At 37.6% G+C, this 26,720-nt stretch overlaps 2 protein-coding genes and 1 long non-coding RNA gene across 3 annotated transcripts in view; 2 read left to right on the forward strand and 1 right to left on the reverse strand.

Annotated features, from left to right (window-relative positions):
* The first annotated feature begins 9,159 nt into the window (after positions 1-9,159).
* On the forward strand, positions 9,160-13,655 carry cyp1b1 (cytochrome P450, family 1, subfamily B, polypeptide 1). The gene is made up of 2 exons (XM_082153703.1): positions 9,160-10,369; positions 11,837-13,655. The coding sequence occupies exons 1-2, from the start codon at positions 9,378-9,380 to the stop codon at positions 12,432-12,434; spliced, it is 1,590 nt and encodes a 529-aa protein (XP_082009829.1). The 5' UTR covers positions 9,160-9,377; the 3' UTR covers positions 12,435-13,655.
* A 5,752-nt stretch (positions 13,656-19,407) lies between these two features.
* On the forward strand, positions 19,408-21,868 carry LOC309487040. The gene is made up of 3 exons (XR_014201725.1): positions 19,408-19,899; positions 20,451-21,735; positions 21,789-21,868. It is a non-coding gene; the product is annotated as an uncharacterized lncRNA (long non-coding RNA).
* rmdn2 (regulator of microtubule dynamics 2) overlaps positions 20,557-26,720 on the reverse strand; it is a gene marked incomplete at its 5' end in the record, with an annotated part of 127,823 nt that continues 121,659 nt past the window's right edge. The window contains 5 exons of the mRNA XM_082154580.1: positions 20,557-21,866; positions 21,965-22,045; positions 24,251-24,304; positions 25,528-25,626; positions 26,668-26,720. The exon at positions 26,668-26,720 is cut by the window's right edge and continues 25 nt beyond it. Of these exons, the coding sequence (XP_082010706.1) occupies positions 21,819-21,866; positions 21,965-22,045; positions 24,251-24,304; positions 25,528-25,626; positions 26,668-26,720 (335 nt within the window). The 3' untranslated portion in view covers positions 20,557-21,818. The remainder of the gene's footprint in view (positions 21,867-21,964; positions 22,046-24,250; positions 24,305-25,527; positions 25,627-26,667) is intronic.

The following is a 26,720-nucleotide window of genomic DNA, read 5'->3' on the forward strand; positions in this document are numbered from 1 at the left end:
TCACTCATTAACAGTGACTTGCTGCCACCTACTGGCGGTTTAAAAAAATAAATAATTGAATATAATTTCAGATATCAATATTCAACATTTTTGCATTTGTAACTGCAGGTTAAATGCACTCATGTCCCCTCTGAGCTGCATTAAACAGTCTGTATAAATACATTTAAATCTCACTTCAGATGCAGCTTCTGTGTTTCCTCTGCATTGCAAAGATGAATTTTGTTGATACTGATATCAGATGATTGTAACATTATAACATTGAATACAGATTTATTATTCTAATTCGATTTATTGATTAAATGTAAGAATTTGACACAAAATATGATGCATACATTTACTTAGATTAAATATAAAGGTAAAAATGCCCATAAAGGTAAAAAACGATTTCAACTTATTGGAAATTATAATTGCTGTCACTGCTGCGACTGATTGAACACCACACAGAATATAAAGAATATAAAAAAATCCTTTAGGAGTCAGCTGTCCACTGCAGTCCTAAACCTGCCAAGGTACCAACATAATAAACAAATAATATCGTCATAATATCGTATTTTATAATATACAATATAAAATAACGTCAAATTATTGATGAGTAACATTGGTGTTGTTGTTCCACAGAACCAATATATGCTGTTGTTGTAATGTTATATAGTAACAAGATAGTTGTGTGTTCTCTTGCTTGTATACTCTGGTGTACTGTATGTCTTTTTAATGTTCTTCATTGTCGTTCATTCGTCATCTTTGCTTCATTTTTTGCGAAGTATTATTTTGCTTTCATGTCAGCTTTGATAAATACACATCCACTCTTGCATTGCATGTTTGCACATTTTGGGGGCGGAGCAATGAACGGAGGGATGTGTTTGTTTAGGTATTATATTTCACAAATCAACAGTGTTTCTCAAAAAATCGCTTACTGCACCTTTAAGATTCTGCATTATTTTTAGGACAATAATCAAATGAAAGCAAAGCAGATTTCATAGCTTAAAGATCTTTGGATTGTTTTTCAAATCATCAGTGGTGCTGTCAATTAAGCCATGGACATATGAAATACTGAGAATGAAACAAATATACATTTTTCACTCACAATGTTATGCAATAATTTGCAATGAAAATTAATTATGTATTAATTATTTTCACATATATGGTCTCAGGCTATAAAATCAGCTATAAAAAAGAAAGAAAGAAAAAAAAAAGATCACCAATTGTCATTTTCTCCTGGTGCAAGTATATTGTTATAAGGGAGGAAGTAAAATATTATTTGCTAAATGAACTCATATGGCCTATTCAACAACACAATTACAATATCACATTTCACACTGTTTACAGTTACACAGACAGTGACAGGGAAAAGCCTTTTCGCTTGTACAGGTAAAAATAATGAATTAGTATTTTAATATTTGTTTTGTTCTTAATGATCAATCTTAGCGTATTGCCAGTTATCATTTTATATTGACACTGTTAATTTTTTTTTAATTTTTTCTCAAAGGCACAAATTTCCACTCAAATTTTAGCTAACAAAATTATTTGATACATTTACAAAAAAAAAATACAAAACAGAATATGGCATGTTAGCATTCTCAGGCTCTTCCTGTTCATTTACCCTGTAAATAACTCAGGCAATCCAGTCTTTAGGATCTACTTAATCAGCTAAGCCATAGCAACACAGAAAAACAGTTGTGTCTGATATCACCTCTCATGATAAAGTGCCTGTGCGTGACTACAGCACTCAACTCAACGCCCCATGGCGATTTCTCCTGTTAGTCTGTTTCCTCCAGAAGTTGACTGTTCTGACTGAGCAAAGAAGATAAGCCAGTCTCAAGCACGCACTTTTTTTTTTCTTTTTTTATCAGTGTGCTCATAGTTGTGAGACAACTTCGGCAGTCATTGCAATTACTGAGTGAAATATTGTACATTTTCCTGATTTGTTACTTCATATTACTTTATATAGTCACTGGCCTGCCCTAGTCACACTACTCAGCAGTTATCTATACATTTTCCATATATCATACTATTTTTGTCCAATCAGAAAGGAGCAGGAATTATAAATATTTCCAATAAGATCAGATGTCAGGTTTTTCCTGTTCCTAGTGTTCAAGGGATTAGGTCATCATTACTTCACTCAAACATTTCCCTTTGAGTGACTTCAATGACAAGACACTGTCATGCTAAATGCCTTAAATGAAAGTAACTTTAAAAAATAAGTATTTATTTGTTATTTTAGATGCATTAACTAGCAATGATCAATATTGTTTTGCGTTTATTAACATTTCTTTTAGTAAAATTTTTTTTTTTTTTGATATTCATGTTAATTCACAGTGCATTAACTAATATTAACAGATCTGAAAGGGTCTGTTTGAGATGAAAGATTTTTCATGTAGCCTAGCATCTCTTTTTTATTGCCAATGTGTGAACAGCTGAACGAAACTTTAAAAACGAGACCTTCCCAGACTTCCTAGGTTTTCTATGAAAGCCTGCGGCTGACTTATGTAAAGGACTCGGGTCGTTTTTTGCCGGGAAAATCAAAAAGATGTGACTTTTACGAGCGCTCCCGAAAGCCTCTCTTCCGTTCGATAACACATGAAACGAATGATTGTGCAATGTTCAGAATAATACCGAAAGAGCTATACGGTAGGCCTACTGTAGGTGTTATATAAAGAAAAGGGAACAGCCTAATTAAAACTATATTCTCACATAGCCAGATCTGCATAGTCTAAAGTCTAATATAGGCTATAGGCTAGGCTACTAACGCTATCTCACGACCAAATTCGTACGAGTGAGTAAAAGGAGGGAAAGAACAAATTCAAATACGATTGTCGCATTTCGCCCCCTAGTGGCAGTCGCACGGAACTTTGAACTTTGGTCGTGAAACAACCATTACCCCCGGCTTATTTACCATGGTAAAATTAATTATTTTAATGAATGCATGCATGAATAAATCCACATAAAAACAAATGACCATCAATACATCTAAATAAATAAAAAAACATAATAGATTTTATAGAGCAAATCAATATAAACATTGATTTTATAATTATAAAATAGTTATTTCTGCCATAATTATTAATAACCACCGTTTTACAGAAATAAAGTGTTAAAATATTGGTAATTCTAGCTTTGTGCTCATAGTTTTGATTAGAATACATCACAGATATTTCAACGCATCCAAAGCTCAAATTCGGATCCAAAATTTCCGCATATGCATATGATCGGAACTCCACGCAGCTCCCGAACTACTACTTCGGCTTTATTCATAGGAATTCGTATGATTTGTCTAAACCCACGTGATGGGTAGGTTTAGGGGCGGGGTCAGGTGTAGGTCATTCATACGAATTCATACGGGCAACTCGTAAAATATGTACGATTTAGCAAAAACTTTACGAATTCGTAAGAGTGAGGTCGTATGAATTCATACGAATTAGCCACCTCGTAAAATTCAAACATAGGTTACATTCAATTTGAATTACCCCCGAGTCCACAGACAATGTTGCTGGTGACTTACAGAGCTTGAGCAAACATATCCACATAGATATGATCAGATGCTTTCTTAACTGTTGCTTTCTCACCGCTGTCATTTTTGTTGTTTATTTTGTTTTTGAGAGGGATTTGATTTACATAAACGTCACTCTTGGCAGTGTGGATGATGTCGGGAAGTTCGTCAACAGTATCCCTTCAAAGGCATTTCCAAGTATTTTCTTTTTACCTTTTAAGCGAAGAACGGAAATAAATTAGTTATGAGTTTATCGGGGCATTGAATCACGTTTAGTCTCTTGTACTTTACGTGTGTGCTGGTAAGTTGCTGGCTGCAGTTCATTTAACGGCCACTGGTGTCACTAATAACAATGGTTTCTGAATTCTACATACATTTAGCCCCTTTAAAAATGGATTAGAAAATGTTGAGATTTACAAACAAAACATTGTTGTAAAGTGTTAACAAATATTTTTATCACAATTGAAGCATGCACCATATTTTTTTTCAAGTTATTAGATCATCTAAGATTTTTAATCTTGCTAGTTTTAAATCATTATATTTTGGCCATCTTGATTTCAATAATTCCAATTATTTTCAATAATTTATTATTGTTATTATTATTATTATTATTAAAGGGTCTATATAGAACCCTAGCAGAGCCGATCCTCACCTCCCTGGGGCCCTAAGCAAAATTCTGTTTAGGGGCCCTCATACCTGACCCGTGAGCCATGAACTATTTGCCATTGCCACACAGTCACACCTGACACCCCAGTGTTCCCATTACAATCCCTCCTTTAACTAGTTCTAGTGAAAATGTAATTCCTGATATCAGAAGACATTGTTACTAGTAAAAAGTTAATTCTTAATATCAAGAATTCACATTTTAAATAGTACAAATTGAATTATTGATATCAAAAATGCATATCCTGTGAATCAGTGGTTCCCAATTCCAGTCCTCGTGACCCACTGCTCTGCACATTTTGTAGGTCTCTCTTATCTGACACACTCAGTTCAGTTCATGGAGTCTCTCCTAATGAGCTAATGATCTGGTTCAGGTGTGTTAAATAAGGGAGACATACAAAATGTGCAGAGCAGTGGGTCACGAGGACTGGAATTGGGAACCACTGCTGTGAATGAATAAAAGCTAAAATGGCGCCATAGCATGTCACTGTGTTTTTAAATGATAAAAGTAATTCTTGATACTCTTGATTCTTGATGGTTATTATTTACTGAGGGATGTGCATCCATATTGACCAGAATCTCCAGCCAATCAACATTTTAAATTCAATGGAGCCTATCAATAGTCAATGTCAATACATTGCTTTCCATATTGCATTAGTGCAGAGTTGTAACTAAACCTTGACTTAGCAACTAGATAATCATCGTCTTGTTTTAAAACTATAATGAGGAGTGCCATCACGCCCATATTGTACTGGTCCCAACTCACAACAGATGTTTCTGCTGGAAAGTGCGCGTTTCATTTCATGCACGTTCATATGATCGCATGTTAACGCGCGACGCGGTTATCTTTTCCGAGCTGCAGTTTATAAACAAACACCGTTGTCCTTTGTCGTTTATTAAACATAATAAATCAACGCACATCAACTTAACTTTAGCCTACTGTTCTTTGCTGACATCAAACTTTGAGAGGAGAGCACACAAGTCTACCTGATAACTGTTGCCGCAATTAACTCTCATGGTGTTTTTTTCTCTCTCTTTTCGTGACCAGAAGGATAGTTCCGCTTCATTTTCTCATCGATATTGTAAACATTGATTGACGCGCTTTGACACGAGGGGAGGCGGGGCCTTGAGTAATTTGCGGGGCCCTACGCACCTTGCGTACTGTGCGTATAGGGCTGATCGGCTCTGAACCCTAGGGTTCTTGACTGAGTTTTAAATATGAGGAGAAATGTCTTAAATTATTGCATAATACATTCAAGTTTAATGGGTTGTTTATGTAATCTTTTCTAGTGATATATTTTTACAAGCTCTTTGTAAGAGCTGAAGCGCTTGACAGAATCCTTTAAGGATAAATATAGAACCTGTATGTTTAGAGTTCCACAGGATGCAGTCTGTCAAACTGACACCAGCTCTATATAAAACATGCACATAAAAATGACAACAAACAGCTTTACAATTACCTGGAAACACCTGGACCACAGCAAAGTGTTGCTTGTGTCTGTCAGGGCCTGTCTCAGCATGGCCTGCATTGGTCTTTGATACAGTAAAGAGGCCTGGGGGTCCAGAGTTTGTTCTGAGGTCTCTTAGTAGACTGTTAGTAGACAATAAGTCAAATAAGTCAAATTATTTTGGACAATAAGTCAAAACATTTTCAGTTTTCCCCAAAAGGTAAACTGTGTAGACACTATGAAACAAACAGAAGCACTGAATCTAATGGATAAAATAAAATTCTCTACCTGGAATTATGTTGTTCCAAACAGATAGCCTATGATACATCACAGCGATCAAAAACTATAAGTGTATGTTTAGCAAAAATACAGTTCCCCAGATTTATTTGTAATAAAAGAAAAAAAGGTTAAAAGTATATTTTTAATGAATAGGAATTGAATGAATGATGATTTTGATGAATTAATCAATGTGTGTGTGTGTGTGCGTTTCTATGTTTTCATGTTTTTCTATCCCGGTGGGGACTTCGACCTGAATGCACCCAGACTCATGGGGACTTGTGTCACAGTGGGGACCTAAATAGAGGTCCCCATGGGTACACAAGCTTATAAATCATACAAAATGAGTTTTTTTGTAAATGTAAAAATGCAGAAAGTTTTCTGTGATGGGTAGGTTTAGGGGTAGGGTTAGTGTAAGGAGACAGAATATACCGTTTGTACAGTATAAAAACCATTAAGTCTATGGAGAGTCCCCACAAACATAGTGAACCGTGTGTGTGTGTGTGTGTGTGTGTGTCATAATCATAATCATACAAAGATCATAATCTGTTCATTCATTGGCAGAGGAGAACTGAGCCTGGGTTCTCCCAAGTTTTGTTTCTCCATTATGTCCCTGATGGAGTTTTGGTTCCTTGTTGCCTTGGCTTTTGGCTTGCTTAGTTGGGACATTTACATTTATTCATTTAGCTGACGCTTTTTATCCAAAGCGACTTACAATTGCTATATATGTCAGAGGTCGCACGCCTCTGGAGCAACTAGGGGTTAAGTGTCTTGCTCAGGGACACATTGGTGTCTCACAGTGGATTCGAACCCGGGTCTCTCACACCAAAGGAATGTGTCTTATCCACTGCGCCACTACCATCCCTAGACATTTAATATTCAACAATATTATTGATCTCATGATCTGCCTTACTTAAGGTGGACGATGACGCAATTTTCTTCTAGAAACAAACTTTGTTGTATTATTTTCATGTTATCACTGAAGCTGCGGTGAAACAATCTTGTAAAAAGCGCTATATAAATAAAGGTGACTTGACTTGTGCGTGTGTCCGTGTCATGAGCAATTCTTACAGCATTTGTTAACCTTTCTTATAGTTAATAAAATTGTTGATATCGATGTTAATTTAGGCTACAGTGCATTATGTTATGTTAACAGATCGGAAAGGGCCTATATGTAAGAATGTTCATGTACTAACTTTTTTATTGCCAATGTGTGAACAGCTTCTAACGAAACTTAAAAAAGTAACCTTCCGCGACTTCTTAGGTTTTTCTATGAAAGCCGGTTGACTGATCGTGAAGGACTCGGGTCGTTTTCACCGGGAAAATCAAAAAGATGTGACGTATACGCGCGGTCCCGAAAGCCTCCGCTCTGACACATAAAAAGGATAATGGATAGGCTATTGTCAGTCAGGGATGGTTTTCGATTGTTTCTTCTTCTTTGTTTTTTTTTTTTTTTGTTATAAAATGAAGGATTAAAGAAAGAACACTGGCCTACATCATTATCTGTTAAAACGTCAAATATAAATAACCAAATACAAGACGTCAATGTCACTGCCGCATTGACAGATATTAACACAATATTTTAATAACAAAATAGAATAATAATTCAGCCTTACAATATTTGCGTATCAATATACAGCATTTTAAAATGTGGAAAATAATGGAATGTTATAAGGTGTGTTGTCCACATATAGCCACTTATTGATGCACATGTAGGCCTATAGGCCTACTATTTTATTATTTATAATAGCCCATTTGAAGTTGTCAAGTCCTGATTGCTGTAAAGAGTCAGTGTTCTTCTGGGGATCTATAAAACCTGTTAAGTGATTTGACGTGTCATGGCTTGATCAGTGCGCGCCGCACGCACGCTGTCCGTGGTACTGAACTCTCGAGATGCCGCTGGACTAATTCGGCATACTTTTAGATAAGTATTTCGTTTTTATAAACATATCTTTATATGAAATGTGTCTCTTTCATAATAATGTTATTATAATGTATATAATAATTATCATATTTTGTAATAATAGGCATATTTATTTTTATATAGCCTACGTTTAAAAAAACAAACAAAAAAAAAACCTCAAAATAGTCTGATGCAACTGAGTAAGAAAAACAAAAAAACAAAACACGATTATGAATCGATTTCCAAAGATGATTCACTCGGAGCACATTAATCTAGCTGTTTAAGCACACTTTGAAATTGTGCATCTGCTTTGTGAAAACAGATTGGATCGTGATCATCATATTTTCATACCAAACATTGTGAAATGGAGTTTGTCCTCCTGTAAGAAAAAAACATATGTGATTTATTTGGACAAAAAAACTAAACATTATTGTAAATATTAATTAATTAAATTTATAATAAGAAATAAAGTTACAGGTATAGCCTTACATTTGTTGAAGTAGGCCTATAATGTTGCATCCCAAGTAAAACTTTAAATACAAAATACGGACGACAAACGTTGTAGAATTACAAACAAATAAATGCAGGTCTTTATTTTCCCTTCATTACTTTATTTAAGTGTCATATAATTTGGCGCTGGTTGGGAATGTGGTCCTCCTAGTGGCAACAGGTGGAAACAGAGAAAGAGGAAAATACTATCAAAATTCTCCAGCATTGCATAATTTTCCATCACTTGTTATCTTTTCTATTGTAGGCCTATTTCCCACAGTAATGAAGGAAGTACACTACTGTATATTGTCCTGTCAAACATTAGTTTTGATGCACAGTTTCAGCACACATCATCATTATACGATCTGTTCTGACTTGCACGGTACTGAAGTTGCAAACACGAGAAAACTAAAGCATCCCCATCCCCACGTAACAATATTAACCCATTTCAGTGGATAACTAGATTTAGACGATAAAATATAATTTATTTTACCCTGGAAGGCTACACGTTTTGCCTTGTTAAACAGTTTCACCGCAAATTTAGGCCATTATATTTAGGCTAGACTAACATTTCAGTAATTCTTTGGTGAATAAAAAAAAAAAAAAATTAAACAGCATGATGAAATTTTTTTTCCACGCGAGATAGATAGATAGATAGATAGAGAGATAGATAGATAGATAGATAGATAGATAGATAGATAGATAGATAGATAGAGTTCAAAATACATAGCAGTTGAAGTCACGCATTCAGAGAGAGAGAGAGAGAGAGAGAGAGAGAGAGAGAGAGAGAGTGTGTGTGTGTGTGTGTGTGTGTGTGTGTGTGTGTGTGTGTGTGTGTGTGTGTGTGTGTGTGTGTGTGTGTGTGTGTAAAGGAGGAGACTCTCAGTGATGTGATTTAGTCGTGGATCAATTCGTGGATAAACTCATTTCATCTTAGACCAACCATCACAACACTACTAACTTTATCCCCACTCTATAATTTCATATGAATCACTCAGACACGCCGCAAGCGCTGGAAACTTTAACAGTGATTGATGCTCAACAGGTAAATTGTGTTTGACCACTTCAAAGTGATTCTGCATTGATATCGAGGCTTGCAAATTTATCAAAAATGGATTTCCTAGCGGCTGTGGATGATTTCATCCAACTTTCGTCGCGGAGTGCTTTACTATCTCTGCTGGTGTGTTTAATGCTCATGTTCTGGCGGCGACCCGGTCGCTGTCAGTTACCAGGTCCGTTCCCATGGCCGGTCATCGGTAACGCTGCTCAGCTCGGTACCTGTCCTCACTTTTTCTTCACCCGAATGGCCCAGAAATACGGCGACGTGTTTCAGATCAAACTTGGCAGCCGAGACGTTGTGGTTCTGAACGGAGACGCGATTAAAGTGGCGCTTATAAAAAAAGGTGTCGATTTTGCCGGCAGACCCGACTTCGCTTCGTTCCGGTTCGTGTCCGGTGGGAAAAGTTTGGCGTTCGGTAACTACAACCAGTGGTGGAAACTGCATCGAAAGATCGCCCAAAGCACCGTGAGAAATTTCTCCACAGCCAACATTCAAACCAAACAAACTTTTGAGAAGCACATCGTGTGGGAGATCGGAGAGCTCATCCGTTTGTTTCTGACTAAAACACGCGAGCAGCAATTCTTCGAACCGCATCGGTATTTGGTGGTGTCTGTGGCGAACACCATGAGCGCCGTGTGCTTCGGGAACCGGTACTCATTTGATGATGCGGAGTTCCAGCAGGTGGTGGGCAGAAATGATCAGTTTACCAAGACAGTCGGAGCTGGAAGCATCGTGGATGTGATGCCCTGGCTGCAGTACTTCCCAAACCCAATCAAAACTCTCTTTGTCCAGTTTAAAGCACTCAACGCGGAGTTTTACGAGTTTATTCATTCCAAAGTGGTGGAGCACCGCAAGACTATTTCACTGAGCCTTGTCCGTGACATGACTGACGCGTTCATCGTAGCTCTGGATAAAGGGCTGTCAAGGGAGCCGGGGGTCTTTCTGGATGAGGAGTTCGTGCCATCGACCATATCAGATATTTTTGGAGCCAGTCAAGACACTCTATCTACAGCTCTACAGTGGATCATTCTGTTACTAGTCAGGTAAATGCTTTAAATACATTATTTTTTTTAAATCACATAAAACTACTTTTGTGGGAAAACAAAAGGAGAAATATTGCTGGACGTTCAATCTGCTCAGTGGACAATGATTTATACTGTGAAGCTCCAAAAAGGAAAAAAGCAACATGATTTATTCAATATACTCTGCTTGACACTATCAATCAATGATCACATTCATTGCATGAAAAAGAGCCGCTGCAATGAATCTCATGTTGCCCAGAAAAAGAAAAGAAAAAGAAAATATGGGTTTGAAACTAACAGCATTGCTATTTATTTATTTATTTATTTAGCTGAACTATATGCAGCACTTTAAAAGGATAGTTCACCAACAGTTATACATTTGTAACCATTTACTCACCCTCATGTTGTTCCAAACCTGTATTAGTTTATTTATTCTGTTGAACACAAATGAAGATATTTTGAAGTATGTTGGTAACCAGACAGTTGACGAAAGTAGCCATTGACTTCCATAGTATGTTTTTTTTTTTTCTACTATGGAAGTCAATGGCTACCATCAACTCTTTGGTTACCAACATTCTTTAAAATATCTTCTTATGTGTTCAACAGAAGAAAGAAATTCATACAGGTTCAGAACAACATGAAGGTGTGTAAGTGACGACAAAATTTGTATTATTGCGTGAACTCTAGCTTTGCAGTACGACAACTTACAGATTTACAAGAGTCCACAAGAGACAGACGGATCTCAATAACACCCAACAGCTTTTGTGTGTTATGTAACTCTTCCGTGCAGGTACTGGCAGCAAATAATGAGGGCAGGTTACAGAAACACAACATGAAATTTGACCCACTAACACTTTTAAACATGTAGGCCACTCTGTGAAACTCAACACAATGACTGCTTCATGCAGGATACTTGTACAGATGAGACTTTAGGCTTATTTTATAAACAGATATGGGATACAAATTACATTTCACGAGTTCACACTTACATACAATTAGAGGGCGTAAAGTTTAATGCATATTTGGCGTGCTGTCCGGGGGGAGGGCTCTGAGCTCTGAGTTCGGCCCGAACCCAGAGTACTCCCCCCGTATTTAAATGGTTAGGACTAGAAGTGTGGAGAAGGGGTGGTGGAGGGATGCTGATAAACTGTCAATGAATTGAGGTGAGACTGCTGAATATATATATATATATATATATATATATATATATATATATATATATATATATATATATATATGTATATATATATACACCTCTTATCGTTGATTGCTGAGTGCTCTCCACTTGTGTTTAATTATCTGAAAGTGCTCCTCCTGAACTTTGTTAATAAAACATCATTTAAATCCTCAATGAAACAGCTATTCTGCTTCGCAATACAAGTGTTTTCAATGTCGACATTCAATGTCCATAATAAATTCTTGGTGACTGGGTGAACTCAAGCAGTAGAAAGTTGAAAATTCTGAAAGAGGTCTTCACTTATATTACAGGTATCCCGAAGTCCAGAAACGTCTTCAGGAGGATGTAGACAGAGTGGTGGATCGCAGTCGCCTTCCAACCATTGCAGACCAGCCTCATCTTCCATACTTCACAGCCTTCATCTACGAAGTCATGCGATTCACCTCGTTCATCCCCGTAACGATCCCCCACAGCACAACCACGGATACGTCCATCAATGGTTATGGCATCCCCAAAGATACCATCATTTTCATCAACCAATGGTCTTTGAACCATGACCCGACCAAATGGGATCAACCTGAGGTATTCAACCCACAGCGATTCCTGGACGAGGATGGAGCGCTCAACAAAGACTTAACCACCAACGTGCTGATCTTCTCTATGGGGAAGCGCAGATGCATTGGAGAAGACCTGTCCAAGATACAGCTATTCCTCTTCACTTCATTGCTGCTACATCAGTGTAGCTTTACAGCAGAAAGTATCCCCAGCATGGACTATGAGTATGGGCTCACGATTAAACCCAAAGCCTTTAAAGTGTCGGTCACACTCCGTGACAGCGCAGAACTCCTGGACAGCTTGGTAGAAATGTCTCAGACTCCTACAGAACAGAGACAAAGACCTCAAGTTTGAAGTGAAATCAAAGAACCCAACTTAAATACTCTGGCAAATGAAGGTTGAATAAGAAAACAAACACTGAAGAATATCTCATATCTGCATGTGTGAAATATACATATAAATATATTTAAAGACATCATATACTCAGGCAAAATATTTTCCTGCTCAGAATGAGCTACAGGAATAAAAACACACTCATGCATTACTGTAACTACACAATGCACTGATTTATGGTATACTTTGCAAGAGCAGCAAAGCAAAAGCTACATAACAGGACATTACATGGTTGCTTGCTTTATTAATACAAATGAAAGCTTCCATGTTTGATTTCTAAGAGTTTTGAGACATTTACATGCATAGCATTATTTAGTCAAGAGATTTGTATGTTACTAATTCTAGTTCTCTTAGTCTGTATATAGCATGCAGACATACAATTGCTTTTATCTATTTATGTTGACTTTAACAATGTTCTGTTAATATTTTACATGACTGCATTGAGCTTAAAGTACTTTTTCCTTGTTTAGTTGTTGCGTAGGGTCCTTTAGCTCAAACTTGCCCTGTGCTGCATTGTAAACGTCACTATATAATGTTCATAAAATGATAAATTTGTACAGTATACTTTTACAGCACTTTATTGTTCCTCTTAATCCCTGTGCATTACAGCATTGTTGAGGTAGATGCCTTGTTATTACTGACTTCTTACCATTAATCTATAATTACCAAATAAACATATATAGGTGGGTTTAACGCAGTCCACTTCCATTGTGTTCACCGCAGCCTCCTCCTTCCTCTACATTTTGTATCCCTTGGGTCCCTTCTTGTTAGGGGAATCCAGAAGGGGAATTTCAGGGTTCGTTAACTAACTGTATAGTGTGTGTTGTGACAAAAAATTTCTCGCTTCTAACTGCAGTGCTGCAATGTAATTTTGAATTGTAATACCGATGTTTGATTTGCGGTAATATCTTTTTGTACTGTAATAACATTTGATGTTAATAGACTGTTGAACTGTGTTAGATCTACTATATATTTTTGTGCAAAACATTAATATGTAAGTTTATTACTGAACTGATAATATTTAGTTCCCAGGCCATGTGATGCCAACATGAAATATTATATTTTTCTACTTCATTTAAGCTCTGTCATTTGAAACTCTAAACTGCAGTTTACGGTTTTGTGATGAAATGTAGTGCATATATATATAATATATGAATGTGTAAATAAATGTGTAAATCAAAATATCATTACTCAGTCTTGTATAGTAAATGCTTTATAAATGCTGTAAAAATAAATAATAAAAAAGTCTGATTTAATGTTGTATAAAAACAAGTGGCTCCCTTCTACCCTAGGAAAATAGTGACCAGTAAAAAATAACCATTCTAACTTTATTACACACATCATATCTGTACGCTATGGAATTGTTTCCGCCACAGAATAAAACATTTTAAAAGATAATTGCGACTTTTTATCTCGCAATTCTGACTTTATTTCTCAGAATTGCGAGATATAAAGTCCGAAATGCGTGAAATAAAGTCGCAATTGCGTGTTATAAAGTCCGAATTGCGTGAAATAAAGTCGCAATCGCGTGTTATAAAGTCAGAATTGCGTGAAATAAAGTCGCAATTGACTCTTATAAATTCATGCGTCTTTATTTCTCAGAATTGCGACTTTATCTCGCAATTGCGACTTTATTTCTCAGAATTGCGACTTTATATCTCGCAATTGCGACTTTATTTCTCAGAATTGCGACTTTATTTCTCACAATTCTGACTTCATATCTCGCAATTCTGAGAAAAAAAGTCACAATTCTGACTTGATATATCGCAATTGTGAGAAAAAAAAGTCCGAATTGTGAGATAAAAAGTCGCAATTATTATTATTTATTTATTATTCAGTGGCGGAAACAAGCTTCCATAGTACGCAGCCACTCAATTGGGAATTTAAAATAGAAGGAAAGTGAGTAGGATATACCCTTCCCTTTGAAGTGCTTTATCTTGCTTTCCCAGCACATCCTGTTCTGATTAGCGGTTTGATTGCGTGACAAGTCCAGATAAAGCCAGCTGATTACTGATACACCAACAGCCGCCTGCTCCAATCCAAGATCCCATCCCTGGTAAAGAAAAGAAAGCACGCTTCACTGTTGTAGGATCAGCAGTAGGACTGTGGCAGAAGTGCTTTTGCCAAGGAAACTACTACTACTACACCGCCAATGACTTATATTTATCATATACTATATCATAGTTGTTTTTGAAATTTCAAATTCGTTTTTGATATTTTCTGTTTTCTTGTTTTGCTTTTAGTATTATGGTATTTTCTATATATATTCAATTAACAAAAAAGTTTTCAAGTTAACGTGATTGTCTTCTGTTTCTGTTCTCTCTATGATTACTTTCAATACATCATATAATGCTTACTTGAATGCTGAATGGCCATTTTTAAAATACCTAAGTTTTAAAATATGATGTAAATTGAGTGCATTTTTTCTAACCCAAACAAAATTGAACTATAACGAAAGCATTTGAAATACAGCAAGTATAGCAATGTAATGGATGCACTGATTCGTAAAAAGTACTGCATCAGCTACAGTTCAATTTTGAAATACTTATGGTAGAACACATGGTTCCTGAGGATGAACAGTTGTCCTGTTATATGATACTTCCACACACGGAAGTGGTCAAATGTACAGAGAAATCACAATGAAGTTAAATGATCCTATAAGAAGACATTGCCCTCTTCATCTGTGATGTGGCGACAAACAATGCCTCTCACTCACTTGAACGAATGACAAAGGATTTCATTGGCTGGTTAATGTAGTCCACAATCATCTCCTTATTTAATGAGCCTTCTTTCAAAAATATCATCAACCCACCCAAAAAGTAAGAAACAATAAAATGGCTAATAATCAAAAGCATCAAAAAATGAAGACTGCCTCAGTTCCCTATCAATCAGTCACTTGCGACATTACATCAATGACTGACTGTAACAAGGTTAGTTGTTCAGGGAAGGAGGCGTGAACCAGTGAACTTTTAAACACGTTAATCATAAAATAAACAAACACAAAACCAAGTAAACACATAAACAAAACATCAGGTAAAGTCCCAGGCCTGGTCCACTCTCCTCTTGCACTGTCATCACTCCTCCTTTTATTCATCTGGATCTCCTTCCATGAGACTCAAGGCCTGGAGCGGGGCACGCAGGTGACGCTCATTAACAATCACGCTACCCTGCCTAGCTCGTTTCCACGGCCCTCTGCCTTGTCCTGCTTGCCACATACCCCCATCGCAGGTCGGGGGTACCCACGAAGCTGCACAATGGAGCCAGCTTAGTGTTGCACCGCACACTCAGTCCCCACTCCGGGACGCTGTGCCTTCTGGGTCCAGCCCCTTTGCTCCAACTCGCTGCACAACTGAGGGTATGTCTGTAGTCCCACAGTTCCGACTTACATGGCGTCTAGGAGCCTGGCTAGCGCTTTACAGCCCGTCTCGCTGGCACACTCGGACGATCAGACTCGGGCTATGCGATTTAGTTCGCCCGGCGTCCCATCAGGTTCAGCGTAGTCCAGTTTATCTCAGTGGCAGACAAAGATGCTCATGTCCTGCTTGGAGAGATCACAGTCCTACTGCCAAAGGAAGCGACAGAGCCGGTCCCTCCAGCTGATCTAAAGTTAGGATTTTACAGTTCTTACTTCATCCAAGAAAGGCGATGGGTTACTACAGATCTTGATCTACGTGCCCTTCACACGCTTTCGGTCAAGATGCTAACACAAACGCATTTCTGAGTGCGTTCGCCCCCAATATTGCTTTGTAGCGATCGACTTGAAGGATGCGTACTTTCATGTCTCGATTTTCCCTCGACACAGACCATTCATACGCTTTGCGTCTGAGGGGCAGGCATATCAGTACAAGTTCCTCCCTTTCGGACTGTCCCTGTTGCCCCGTGTTCTCACGAAGGTTGCAAAGGCTGCCTATGCCCCGCTAAGGGAAGTGGGTGTTCGCATTCTCAACTATCTTGACGACTGGCTCATCCTGTCCCACTCGCGAGAACAGTTGTTCCTGGACCTGGTGCTCAGGGACCTCAGCCATCTTGGGCTTCTGGTCAACTGGAAAAAGAGAAAACTGTCCCCGTGCTGAGGATCTCTTTTTTCGGTATGGAGTTGGACTTGTTCAACATGACGGCGCGTCTCATGAGAGAGTTCGCTCAGGCAGTGCTTAACTGCTTGAATTTATTTCAAGGGCAGGACGGCGGTTCCACTGAAAGTATTTCAGAGGCTTCTGGGGCATATGGCATCCATGGTCATGCCACTAGGATTGCTTCATATGAGACCACTTCAGCACTGGTTAAACGGCCGAGTCCCGAGATGGGCATGGTAACGAAGCACACACTGGGTGGCAATCACACCGGCCTGTCACCGAGCTTTCAGCCCGAGGTCAGACATTGCTTTTCTATGACCAGGAGTACCCCTAGAACAAGTGTCCAGGCATGTTGTTGTCTTAACAGACTCCACCACCGGCTGGGGTGCTATATGCAACGGGCATGCATCCTCTGGCTCCTGGACAGGACCTCGACTGCAGTGGCATATCAATTGCCTTGAACTGCTAACAGTACTGGTCCGAACGGACAACACGTTGAGTGTTGCGTACTGTCAAGGTGGTCTACACTCTCGAGGAGCGGTGAATCTGATGGCTGCCCGAGGCAGTGGTGCTGGGGCGATTGAACAGCAGGTAGGATGGAGAGCTTGCTGCCGTGCTTCTGGGTCGAGGAGGTGTGGCTGCCATCCGAGAGGGAGCGGAGTCATCGCTCCGGTTCGCCGTGGGCCAGAGCCTGCTGCCATCCGCCATGTTGTGGGCGGAGCAGGGAACGGGGGACTCACTGCCGGCTGCCCTCGACCGGAGGAGCCATCGACGTCCTCCAGGAGGCGGAGGAGCGTCGAGCCGTCCCCCAGCGGATGCCATTCACATTTCGGCGAGCTCAATCATGCAGCCGACACGCTCTCACAACAGCTCACGCTACCGGGAGAGTGGAGACTCCACCCCCAGGTGTTCCAGCTGATTTGGAGATTCTTTGGAGCCGCAAAGGTAGACCTGTTTGCCTCTCCAGACATGTGCCACTGACAGTTGTTTTATTCCCTGACCTTGGGGACCCTCTGCACGGATGCACTAGCACACAGCCAGTATCTCTCCATTGGCAAGGTCCACTCTGCCATCTCTATAATGGCACTGACTTCATCCCTGACAAGGCAGAATCTACCACAGAGACCTTCCATATGTAGCACTTCCCTAATGGCCAGTCCATATGTGTAACTCCACGTTACCTCCATATAGGCAGGATGTAGTATCTGTAGCATTCCTTTCCATTGGTAATAGTGTTATCCAATTAGTCTAGTGTAAGAAGGAACAGCAGTGATCAACATTCCACACATACAGCCCTGTCCATTTTTCCACCTCAGCAAGTGCGGAGAGATTAGGCAGCTTACACGGCGCGTTGGGAAGGCACATCGATTGTGTTTCTTAGGGATCCTAATTCGTCAGTCACTGACGTAACGTGAGGTTACTAATCTAGGTTTAATGTAACCCCCATTCCCCATTCCTGTCGCCACAATCACTGTAACCACAGCTGAGCGGCCATGACACTGTCTCGGCTCCTCAGCGAAAACTTAATCAGTGAGTGCAGCACTCTTTCTTATATCCCCGTATCACGGGGAGTGGTTCGCGATGCAAATTTCACTCGCCAATGTCCGTTGGCTTGTTTTGTTACCACTCGAAGGTGATTGGGCTCTCAGACGAGATCCCAATTGGTCAGTCACTGACGTAACATCTCCGTTCCCTCCTTCAGGGAACGGGGGCTACATTAGTAATGTTACCTTTCATTACATGATGTCAATTCACATAAAACATGTCAGTACAGAAGAGTCTCTAATCCGAAGCGGTTTGCTGCTGAAGACATTATTAACCCAGTGCTTGGTTCAGGTGTCCAGACATGAAAAGGTTATTTCTGTTTACAACTGATGGGTGAGTCAGTATGAGTGCCCTGTAATATCACCCCGTGACACCTGAAAATCAGCCCTTTTCATCATGTCTTCCTGGCATCGCCTATGGTTGGCTGCTCTCTGGACAAGAGTGTACAAGCATGATACTGACTGAAAACTACCTGACCTACATTTATGAAGTTGAAAGTGAAGTGTAACTTCTGTTCCACTAAACAGAATTGTACAAATACAAATAATGGCAATTATTAAGGTCCAAGCACATTGAGCACAACGTGAAACAGAAAAAAAGTTGTCATCAGAAGTTTTGAACAAAGAAATTTGAAAATGTCTGAACTTTTTTGTAGACGGAAATTGAAGAGCACATGATCAATAGTCCAATTCAACTTGATTCTAGACATTCGATTTGGTTCTAGCCCATGTGGTTCCCAAGCAAAAATGTAAATGTCATTACACTTGCCTGAGTAGTGGGTGAAATTGGTGCATCATCATATCAAGTTTGGTGTCTCTGTGCTTTACATTTTATGATGTCCAGGCACTTTTAGGGCAGTCAAAGAATAATATTACATGTATCAGCACTAAGGTTATTATAGTTGACAAAAACTAAAAACAGAAACTAAAAAAACTAGTTGTTTGTCTAGTTGACAAATGCAACATTTCTCATATGAACGTAGTTTAACTTGATGTACTAAAACAACTAAACCTAAAACTAAAATAAAAATAAATAAAACCAATACATATTTAAAAAAAAGAAAACGAATAAAAATGACAAAAACAACAAAAATTACTAGAACTTTAAAGTGCTATTTTGCTATTTTTAATGTTTCTAATTTTGTTTTGGAAGTCTCCTACAGCAGGTTTACATGCATCCAAGGTCAAAAACACTTTTCTCATAATATACACTGAAAGCCTGAAAACGGTTTGTTCAAAGATTCAGTCCCTCTAAACCCCTCCTTTCCGAGAGACTACTCTTCTCTGATTGGTCAGTCTGTTGTGATTGGTCTGTCGCTTACAGCGCACATCAGAAACGAAACGCCTATTACCATATCAAAGTGGATTTGCTGAGCTGAAAACCGCATCTTCTCGACATGACTTCCAGGCCTCAGAATAAAACTACAGTGTTTGTGGGCGGGGGAAAAAAAGAAGACATTGTTCGCGGGCGCCATTATGTAAATTTGTTGTTACATACCTATGTAACAGGAAGTGAGACTGGAATTGCTGACGACTCATTTCGGCAAGTTCAGAATCAATTCTTTCATTTAGGAGACAATAATTTTGTTGTGCACTTTGATCTTTAAAACTTTGCAGATCTTTTTACATTCACAAACAGCTATAGTACATCCTGCATGAAAGGTAATATTCAAAAAAGCTAAATAATGGCACTTTAAAATTCTAATGAAAACGGAAAATGTAAAACAAAAAAAACTGATTCAAAATATTAATGAAAACAATAAAAAATCTCTCACATCACTGGTTAATTTCTAAGTTAGGCTCAAGTTAGTCTCAGCCTCAGACGTCACGCCCACAAACCGTTGGCTGAACGTCTGATGCATATGGCACACTTTTCTGGAAACACTTCAGGAGTTTCGAAGTCGCGATCTGATTGGTTGAATTCTACAGGATGTCCGGGAGACGTGTGTGTCGCATTCTTTATCGGCCCGCCTGGAAACAAATGCCGTGATGCCAAAACCCCTCGTGGAAGAAGAAAGCCGTTGTGTTTACAACTGCGACAATAGCGCTTGCCAGGATCAATTAAACGCTGGATTTTCAAAAAGTATGTGAAGTTCGCGGCTCCATTGTTGCAGTAAACTTGCACAACGTTCATGAATGAATAATTTATTAGATGCACACCGGTCTGTTATTGTAGGGACATCGACATTATATTGCCACACCCCTAAACATGACGCGGAACAAAACGAACTGTGATTGGTTGGGTTACATGTCAGTCAAACGTCCTCTTGGGCGGTCCTTGGCCAAGAAAAGCTCAGATAGAGTCCAGACCTTCTGCCGTCAGTCTGAAGGTCTGGCTACGCGAGACTAGGCTCAAGTAGACAGCAATTATGTTTTCTGTCGCTAATGCTGCTGAAATGACCAATTCATGCCACACCAATAACATACAGTAAAACATAAAAAAAATATGACCAACGTACAACACAGTCTGAATTCACCTTATTGTATATTGTAATGAGCAGCAGCAATGAAGTGAATATCTTCATATGCATGGTTACAGTATCAATGTTCTGTGCAGATCACCAACAATCTAAAATGTACCATATAAAGCAAGTGCAATCATGTAAACATACAAACAATTATTACATTCTTAATGCTGGATCGTATAAACACTAAAAATGACATTAAAACAATATTAGCAATTACATAAGAGGAAAACTTTTCTTCCACTTACATGGTCCCCATAATTTCTTAAATGTAGAGGTTTAGCGATTATCTTTGGTCCAAAAAATGTATATGAATTAAAATGTACACAAGTCATCCAAGTTATCTGCTTATATATCATACTGAAAAACAAACAACAATACAGATTCCACAAAGAGAACTCAGATAAGTGATTTAATCCAGATTGAGCTGTTTGGGTATCCGTAAAAAAAAAAAAAAAAAAAAAAAAAAAACACCTGTAAAAGACAGGACGGAGATACATGCTATAAAAAGTATAATATATATATGACATAATTTCAGCTTTCATGCATAGTCTAATTTCAGCGGCTTTTTGGACAAACTAATTATTGAAGTTCTTTGAAAGATATTCAAAAGGTTTGTATCAGACACTTATTAGGAGGTAAACTAGATTCCACAAATATAACTTTATAGCCATGCTGTTTTATGAAATAATCTTTAGGTACATTAATAATTTTGGATGTAATCCTGATTACAAAGTACACACAAAAACATGCCCCTAAAAGGCACATTAAAACAAAAGTAATTTGATGCTTTTAATTCCGGTCAAAAAGATATTTCCCATGGTTTTTGGTCAGAATATGTTGCAAGCTGCAAGTGTCACTTCACCCAAATAATCTCTGTAATTATAACTTTTTTAATCCATTTTAGAAAATCTAAAAGATTTTGTAGGTTTTGAAGATATCATTAATGTGAAATTCATTCTAACGGTAGCCACTGATAGTCATGGCGTTGTCAATATATGACCGCCATGTTGTGTATTGCAACTATTAGTGTTAATGTCTAAAATGTTCCTGGGGGGAAAAATTAAAAAAATTAAAGAAATTGTCCTGTAAAACAAATACAGTATATTGTGCATTTTAATGGATGCACAATAAATCACACGTCCTGGCCAGCATTAATAGTTCATATGTTGGTGTGTGGGTAAACGGCTACAGTCACAGTCGAGTCTAAAGAGATGGAGCACAAAGACAGAGAGCCTTTTTCCCTTCTGTTGGAGACGTATATTAAAGTGATGCAACAAGAGAGTCCAATTCCTTCTGTGCCTCCTCGTCCTTTAGAGAAAGTGCAAAAATAATTCAGTTACTGATATAGAATTACAATGACAAGAGACTCAAACTATAAATCTGATTAATCCGAATAAGAAAAACACCTCTTTAGTCACAATGCTCATCGCAGAGGCAGCGTCACACATCTGTCGGGCACGACTCCTCTGACCCAAGTCTTTGTAACACTGACAGGAGAAAAGTGATAAACAGTAGGTGCAGTTACAGTCAACCATTTCAATGTTCTTCATTTTCTTCAAGGCTTTACCGGCTCAGTTAAAAAACCTAGTGAGCTGCCTACGTAGACGACATATGTGTGTTGCCTATGTAAAAGCTGTTCCAAAAAAACAAAAAACATCTAAGATGGAGGAAGATATTGGAGAAATGTCAATTATCTACTATAATGTTCAAAAGTTTGGAGCCAGTATTATAAAAAAAAATAAAAAAAAATATGCTCACCATTGCAGCACTTATTAAAAATACAGTAAACACAACACTAATGTAAATTATAACCATTTAAATAACGGTTTTCTATTTCAATTTTTTTTTTTTTACGTATTCAAGTGATGGTAAAGGTATTACAAACTATTGAATGGTAGTGCAAATCTAGTTGTACTTCATTCATTACCAAAAACTGAAATCAATGAAATAAAAATAGTAATTAGCACACATTAGCGGAACATGCCTAAAAATACATTATTTTAGAGTAACTGGAGCTGAAAAAGCAAAATGTATGATCCCACTTCAGTCAGATTTAAATGTGGATTTGACATATGCTATTAAAATTGAACCATTACAGATAGTTCAGGAGATTTCAGTCTTTCTCTTCCTCTTTTTAAGTTTATGGCCATGATATTTGTATGACAAGAGTTTCTGCCCAAGTAAGATATTGTAATGTTCAGTTTTGTTTCGGTTTCATTTTCCTGGACTTTTAGTTTGTAACTCTTTGTTTCCTGTTTCCTTGGTTTCTAAAAAGTTCTCATTTGTTGACATAGTTACTCATTGATTGATTGACTTGTTCCACCTGTTCCTTGTTCATCATTTTGTTACTCTGTGTATATATAGCCCCCAGTTTGAGTTGTTCTTGGTCTGTTCTCGTCTTAGGGTGCGTTTACACGACAATTATGTTCTAAAAACTGAAAGGTTTTCCTTTGAGTTTTTCACGAAATGTTCTCAAAACCATCTCCGTTCACACAGATCTGCGAAAACGACTAGAATCGCTCTATTATGCTGCCATACCAGTAGTTGGCGATGTCACTTTGTAAAGAAAAACTACACGCCTATAGACTGAACACGTAATATGCATGAGCATGACGTCACCGTTTTCACAAATTCGAGTTTTTGTAGTTTATATGGAGACGATAACGGTCTCTTATCTATGCTCTTTGAAACCCGTTTTCAAAAGTTTGCGTTTTCAGGCCCCCACAATGCCATTGCTGAGTAAATGAACTGCCAAAATGCAAAAAAAATAAAAAAAATAATCTGCGCTTATTTAAAAATGGTGTTGTGTAAACATCATGCAATTCAGTTAGGATGCTGTCTTGGAAAGTACAGTAGCAATTAGGGGTTGAACAGCCTAGTTGCTGATCTTTCATGGCCTAAAGAGGGCGCAACAGGATAATAAATCTTTGAAGTCCATTTTTACACACCGTTTCAGTTAAAATGACAAATCAATGCTGATTATACCATCCGGATGCTAAAAATGTATCGCGTGAATGTACGTTTTACACAGCTTATTGTACGGGAAAGTTAATTGCGTTCGAAACCTCTGTTGCATTACGCACACAACACACAGACAGTAGCGCACTTATCACGTGAAGATTGAGCGCACAGAATCATTCAGTAGCGCAGAAATGTATTGTAAACTCTGTTCTGTGATTTATCAATTAAATAGCTTATAAACGGAAAGTTCTAGCATATATTTCATAATGACTAAAACCTACAGCTTCACTATTAGTAGAGAATACGCTGCCAGGTGCAAGTAAATTGCAATCGCTCACTCTCACACTAATGCATTCATATAAATGTCATCTTTACTGTGCTACTTCATCTATATCTGATTTAGCATGAGCAGAAATATCACCCAAAGACAAAATAACTGGTAAAAATAAGCTGTTATGTAGGAGCGCTGTGTCATATGCCATAGCTGTGCACAACCTGTGTTCAGTCTCAGCTCGAGGTTCAGGCTTAATTTGTTCATCAATGACGTCATCAGCGACTAGTCGACGTCGACTCGAATTTCATCACATAAATGTCGGCTTTAAAAAATCTGAAGTCGTTATCTATATAGGTGGTAAACAGCAAGACAGCTCACTAGAGCCAACAAAATACACAATGTCATTAACTTAATATTGATCATAAATAGTCAAAACCTCAAACAAGAGAGTCATTACCTTGGCTAAAAACACGTAGTTGAATTTCGAGTACTTGGGACTGATCTCCTCTGCCTGTAGAATCAAAGACAGGACAAAGTAAACAAACACACTCCTTTTTTTTTTTTTTTTTTTTTTTTGCATTTCAGGTGTAGTTACTTAAATGTGATCATGAAAAACACAATCTCTTTAAAGAAGGCTTGCAATGCTGCCAGGCAAACGTCTAGGGTGGATTCTCCAACATTTTGCATGTTAAATGAGACATTAAACAATTACAATTGAAGGCTGTAAACCAACACTATAATAAGAGCAATAAATAACACTGTCAAAATGTAAGAGACTTACACAATCACACAAAATATAAACACTGCACTAGCCACATATATGAGCTTATGTTTTCTACAAAAGTAAACTCCAGGGTTCATACACCTTTTGAGAAACAGTTTTTCATGATTTTAGATTACATTTTAGTTGTTCATGATTATATATATATAAATAAATAAATATAATATATAATTATATTTAATATATATATATATATATATATATATATATATATATATATATATAAATATATATACATACATATATATATATATATATATATATATAATGTATGTATGTATGTGTATGTATATATATACTTTTCCAACATTTTCAACATTTTAGGACTGTTAATTTCCATGATTCCCAGCCAAAAAAAAAAAAGAACACAGCGCATAAATTTGCGGGCTTCAGCGGCACACTAGCTCATAAATAAAAGCATAAATGCTGACTTCAGATACCTCTGTGTTTACCTTTTATCTTGTTATTGTTATTTTGTGTATGCTTGTCAGTTCACACTCAAATCTGATATTGGCCACGTTTTAAAAAAATAATGTGAACAGCCAAACAAAACAAAAAATAAGATCTGAGCAACAAATCAGAATTGAGCACTAAGGCTTGCAGTGTGAAAGTCTATGGTGGGCAAATCTGGAAATTGGACTGGTTGATTTCATTGCAGAGGTTGCTGGAGCTACAGAAGCAAGAGGTGAAAATCTGTCTACCTAAAAAACGTAATGACAAATTGGTAAAAATGTAACAAATGAATTAAATAAATACAAGAATTTTTCTGGCATCCAGAAAATGATGACAATTTAAGAAAAACATATGTTTTTTTTTTTTTTTCGAGGACAGTCATATCAGCCATCTAAATGACATACACTTCATACATTTAATGTAATGTTTGGCTGTTGAATAGAGAGGCTTGTTACACAGTCAATCACTGGTGTGGGCAGGTGATCAGAGGCACATCTTACCTTGAGGAAGTTCTGCAGGGCGTCCTGGACGGTGGCACTGGGTGGCTCTCCAAACAGAGTAGCAGCGATTTTCCTCTCAATCCACGTACATTGGGACACCTGCACACACAACATGTTAATAAGAGAATCATAAATAAGAACTCAGCTTATCAATGTGCAGATGGAAAATAAGGCCTATTCACTGCAACAACAACAACAACAACAACAACAAAAAGATATATTAAGATACACCTAATTCAAGAAATTTGATTTATTTGAAAAGCTAATTACATAAGGCAATTAATTATCTTATTTTAAGGATGCTTCACAAAATATATATGCTGAATTTAAAAAAAAATTGCAGCACTCATTTAGTCAGAATACAGCAGGGTTCACACATTTTTGATCATCAACTTCCAAGATTTTTCTCTCTACGTACTTTCTTTTATTTAAGTTTTTTTACAGATTATACTCGCTATAAAAATCGCTCAAAAGTTTGAGGTCAGCATGACACTTTTATTCAGCAAGGAAGCATTGAATTGATCAAAAAATTAGCAAAGACATTTATAATTTAACAAAAGATTAATTTTTTTCAAATAAAGGCTGTTCTTTTGAACTTTCAATTCATCCAACAATCCTGACCAAATGAAACTTGATTCCAACAAAAAATGCAATGCAGCACAACTGTTTTCAACATTGATGATAATAAGAAATGTTTCTTGAGCACCATATCATCATATTAGAATGATTTCTGAAGGATCATGTGACACTGAAGACTGGAGTAATGATGCTGAAAATGACTTTTTAAAATATATAAAAATATATACAAAAAGTTATTTTAAATTGTAATAATATTTCACAATATAGAGAACTCTTAACAAAATGTAAACAAATGTCTTACCAATCCCAAACTTTTGAACGGTAGTGTGTATTCACTACAGAAATGTTCCTTAATTAAATAGTAATATTATTAAATAGTCATAAAAATCCTTGAACATACACAACGAAATGTTCCTTTCATATATATATATATATATATATATATATATATGAAAGGAACATTTCGTTGTGTATGTTCAAGGATTTTTATGACTGTGGGAACCCTGATATAGACTTTAACTAAGACAATATCACAAATATGCCAAATGTTCTGTCACTCACAGCATAACACCAGCGGCCCAGCAGGTAATATGACAGAGGATCTTCAGGTTTCA

This window comes from Leuciscus leuciscus, assembly GCF_965113295.1.
Source record: "Leuciscus leuciscus genome assembly, chromosome: 22".
Taxonomy (NCBI): domain Eukaryota; kingdom Metazoa; phylum Chordata; class Actinopteri; order Cypriniformes; family Leuciscidae; genus Leuciscus; species Leuciscus leuciscus.

Bases quoted from the DNA above. Each gene is read 5' to 3' on its own strand.
- cyp1b1 (XM_082153703.1), top strand. From the start codon at position 9,378: ATGGATTTCCTAGCGGCTGTGGATGATTTCATCCAACTTTCGTCGCGG. The intron at 10,370-11,836 runs GTAAATGCTTTA...CTTATATTACAG, and splicing joins ATCATTCTGTTACTAGTCAG to GTATCCCGAAGTCCAGAAAC.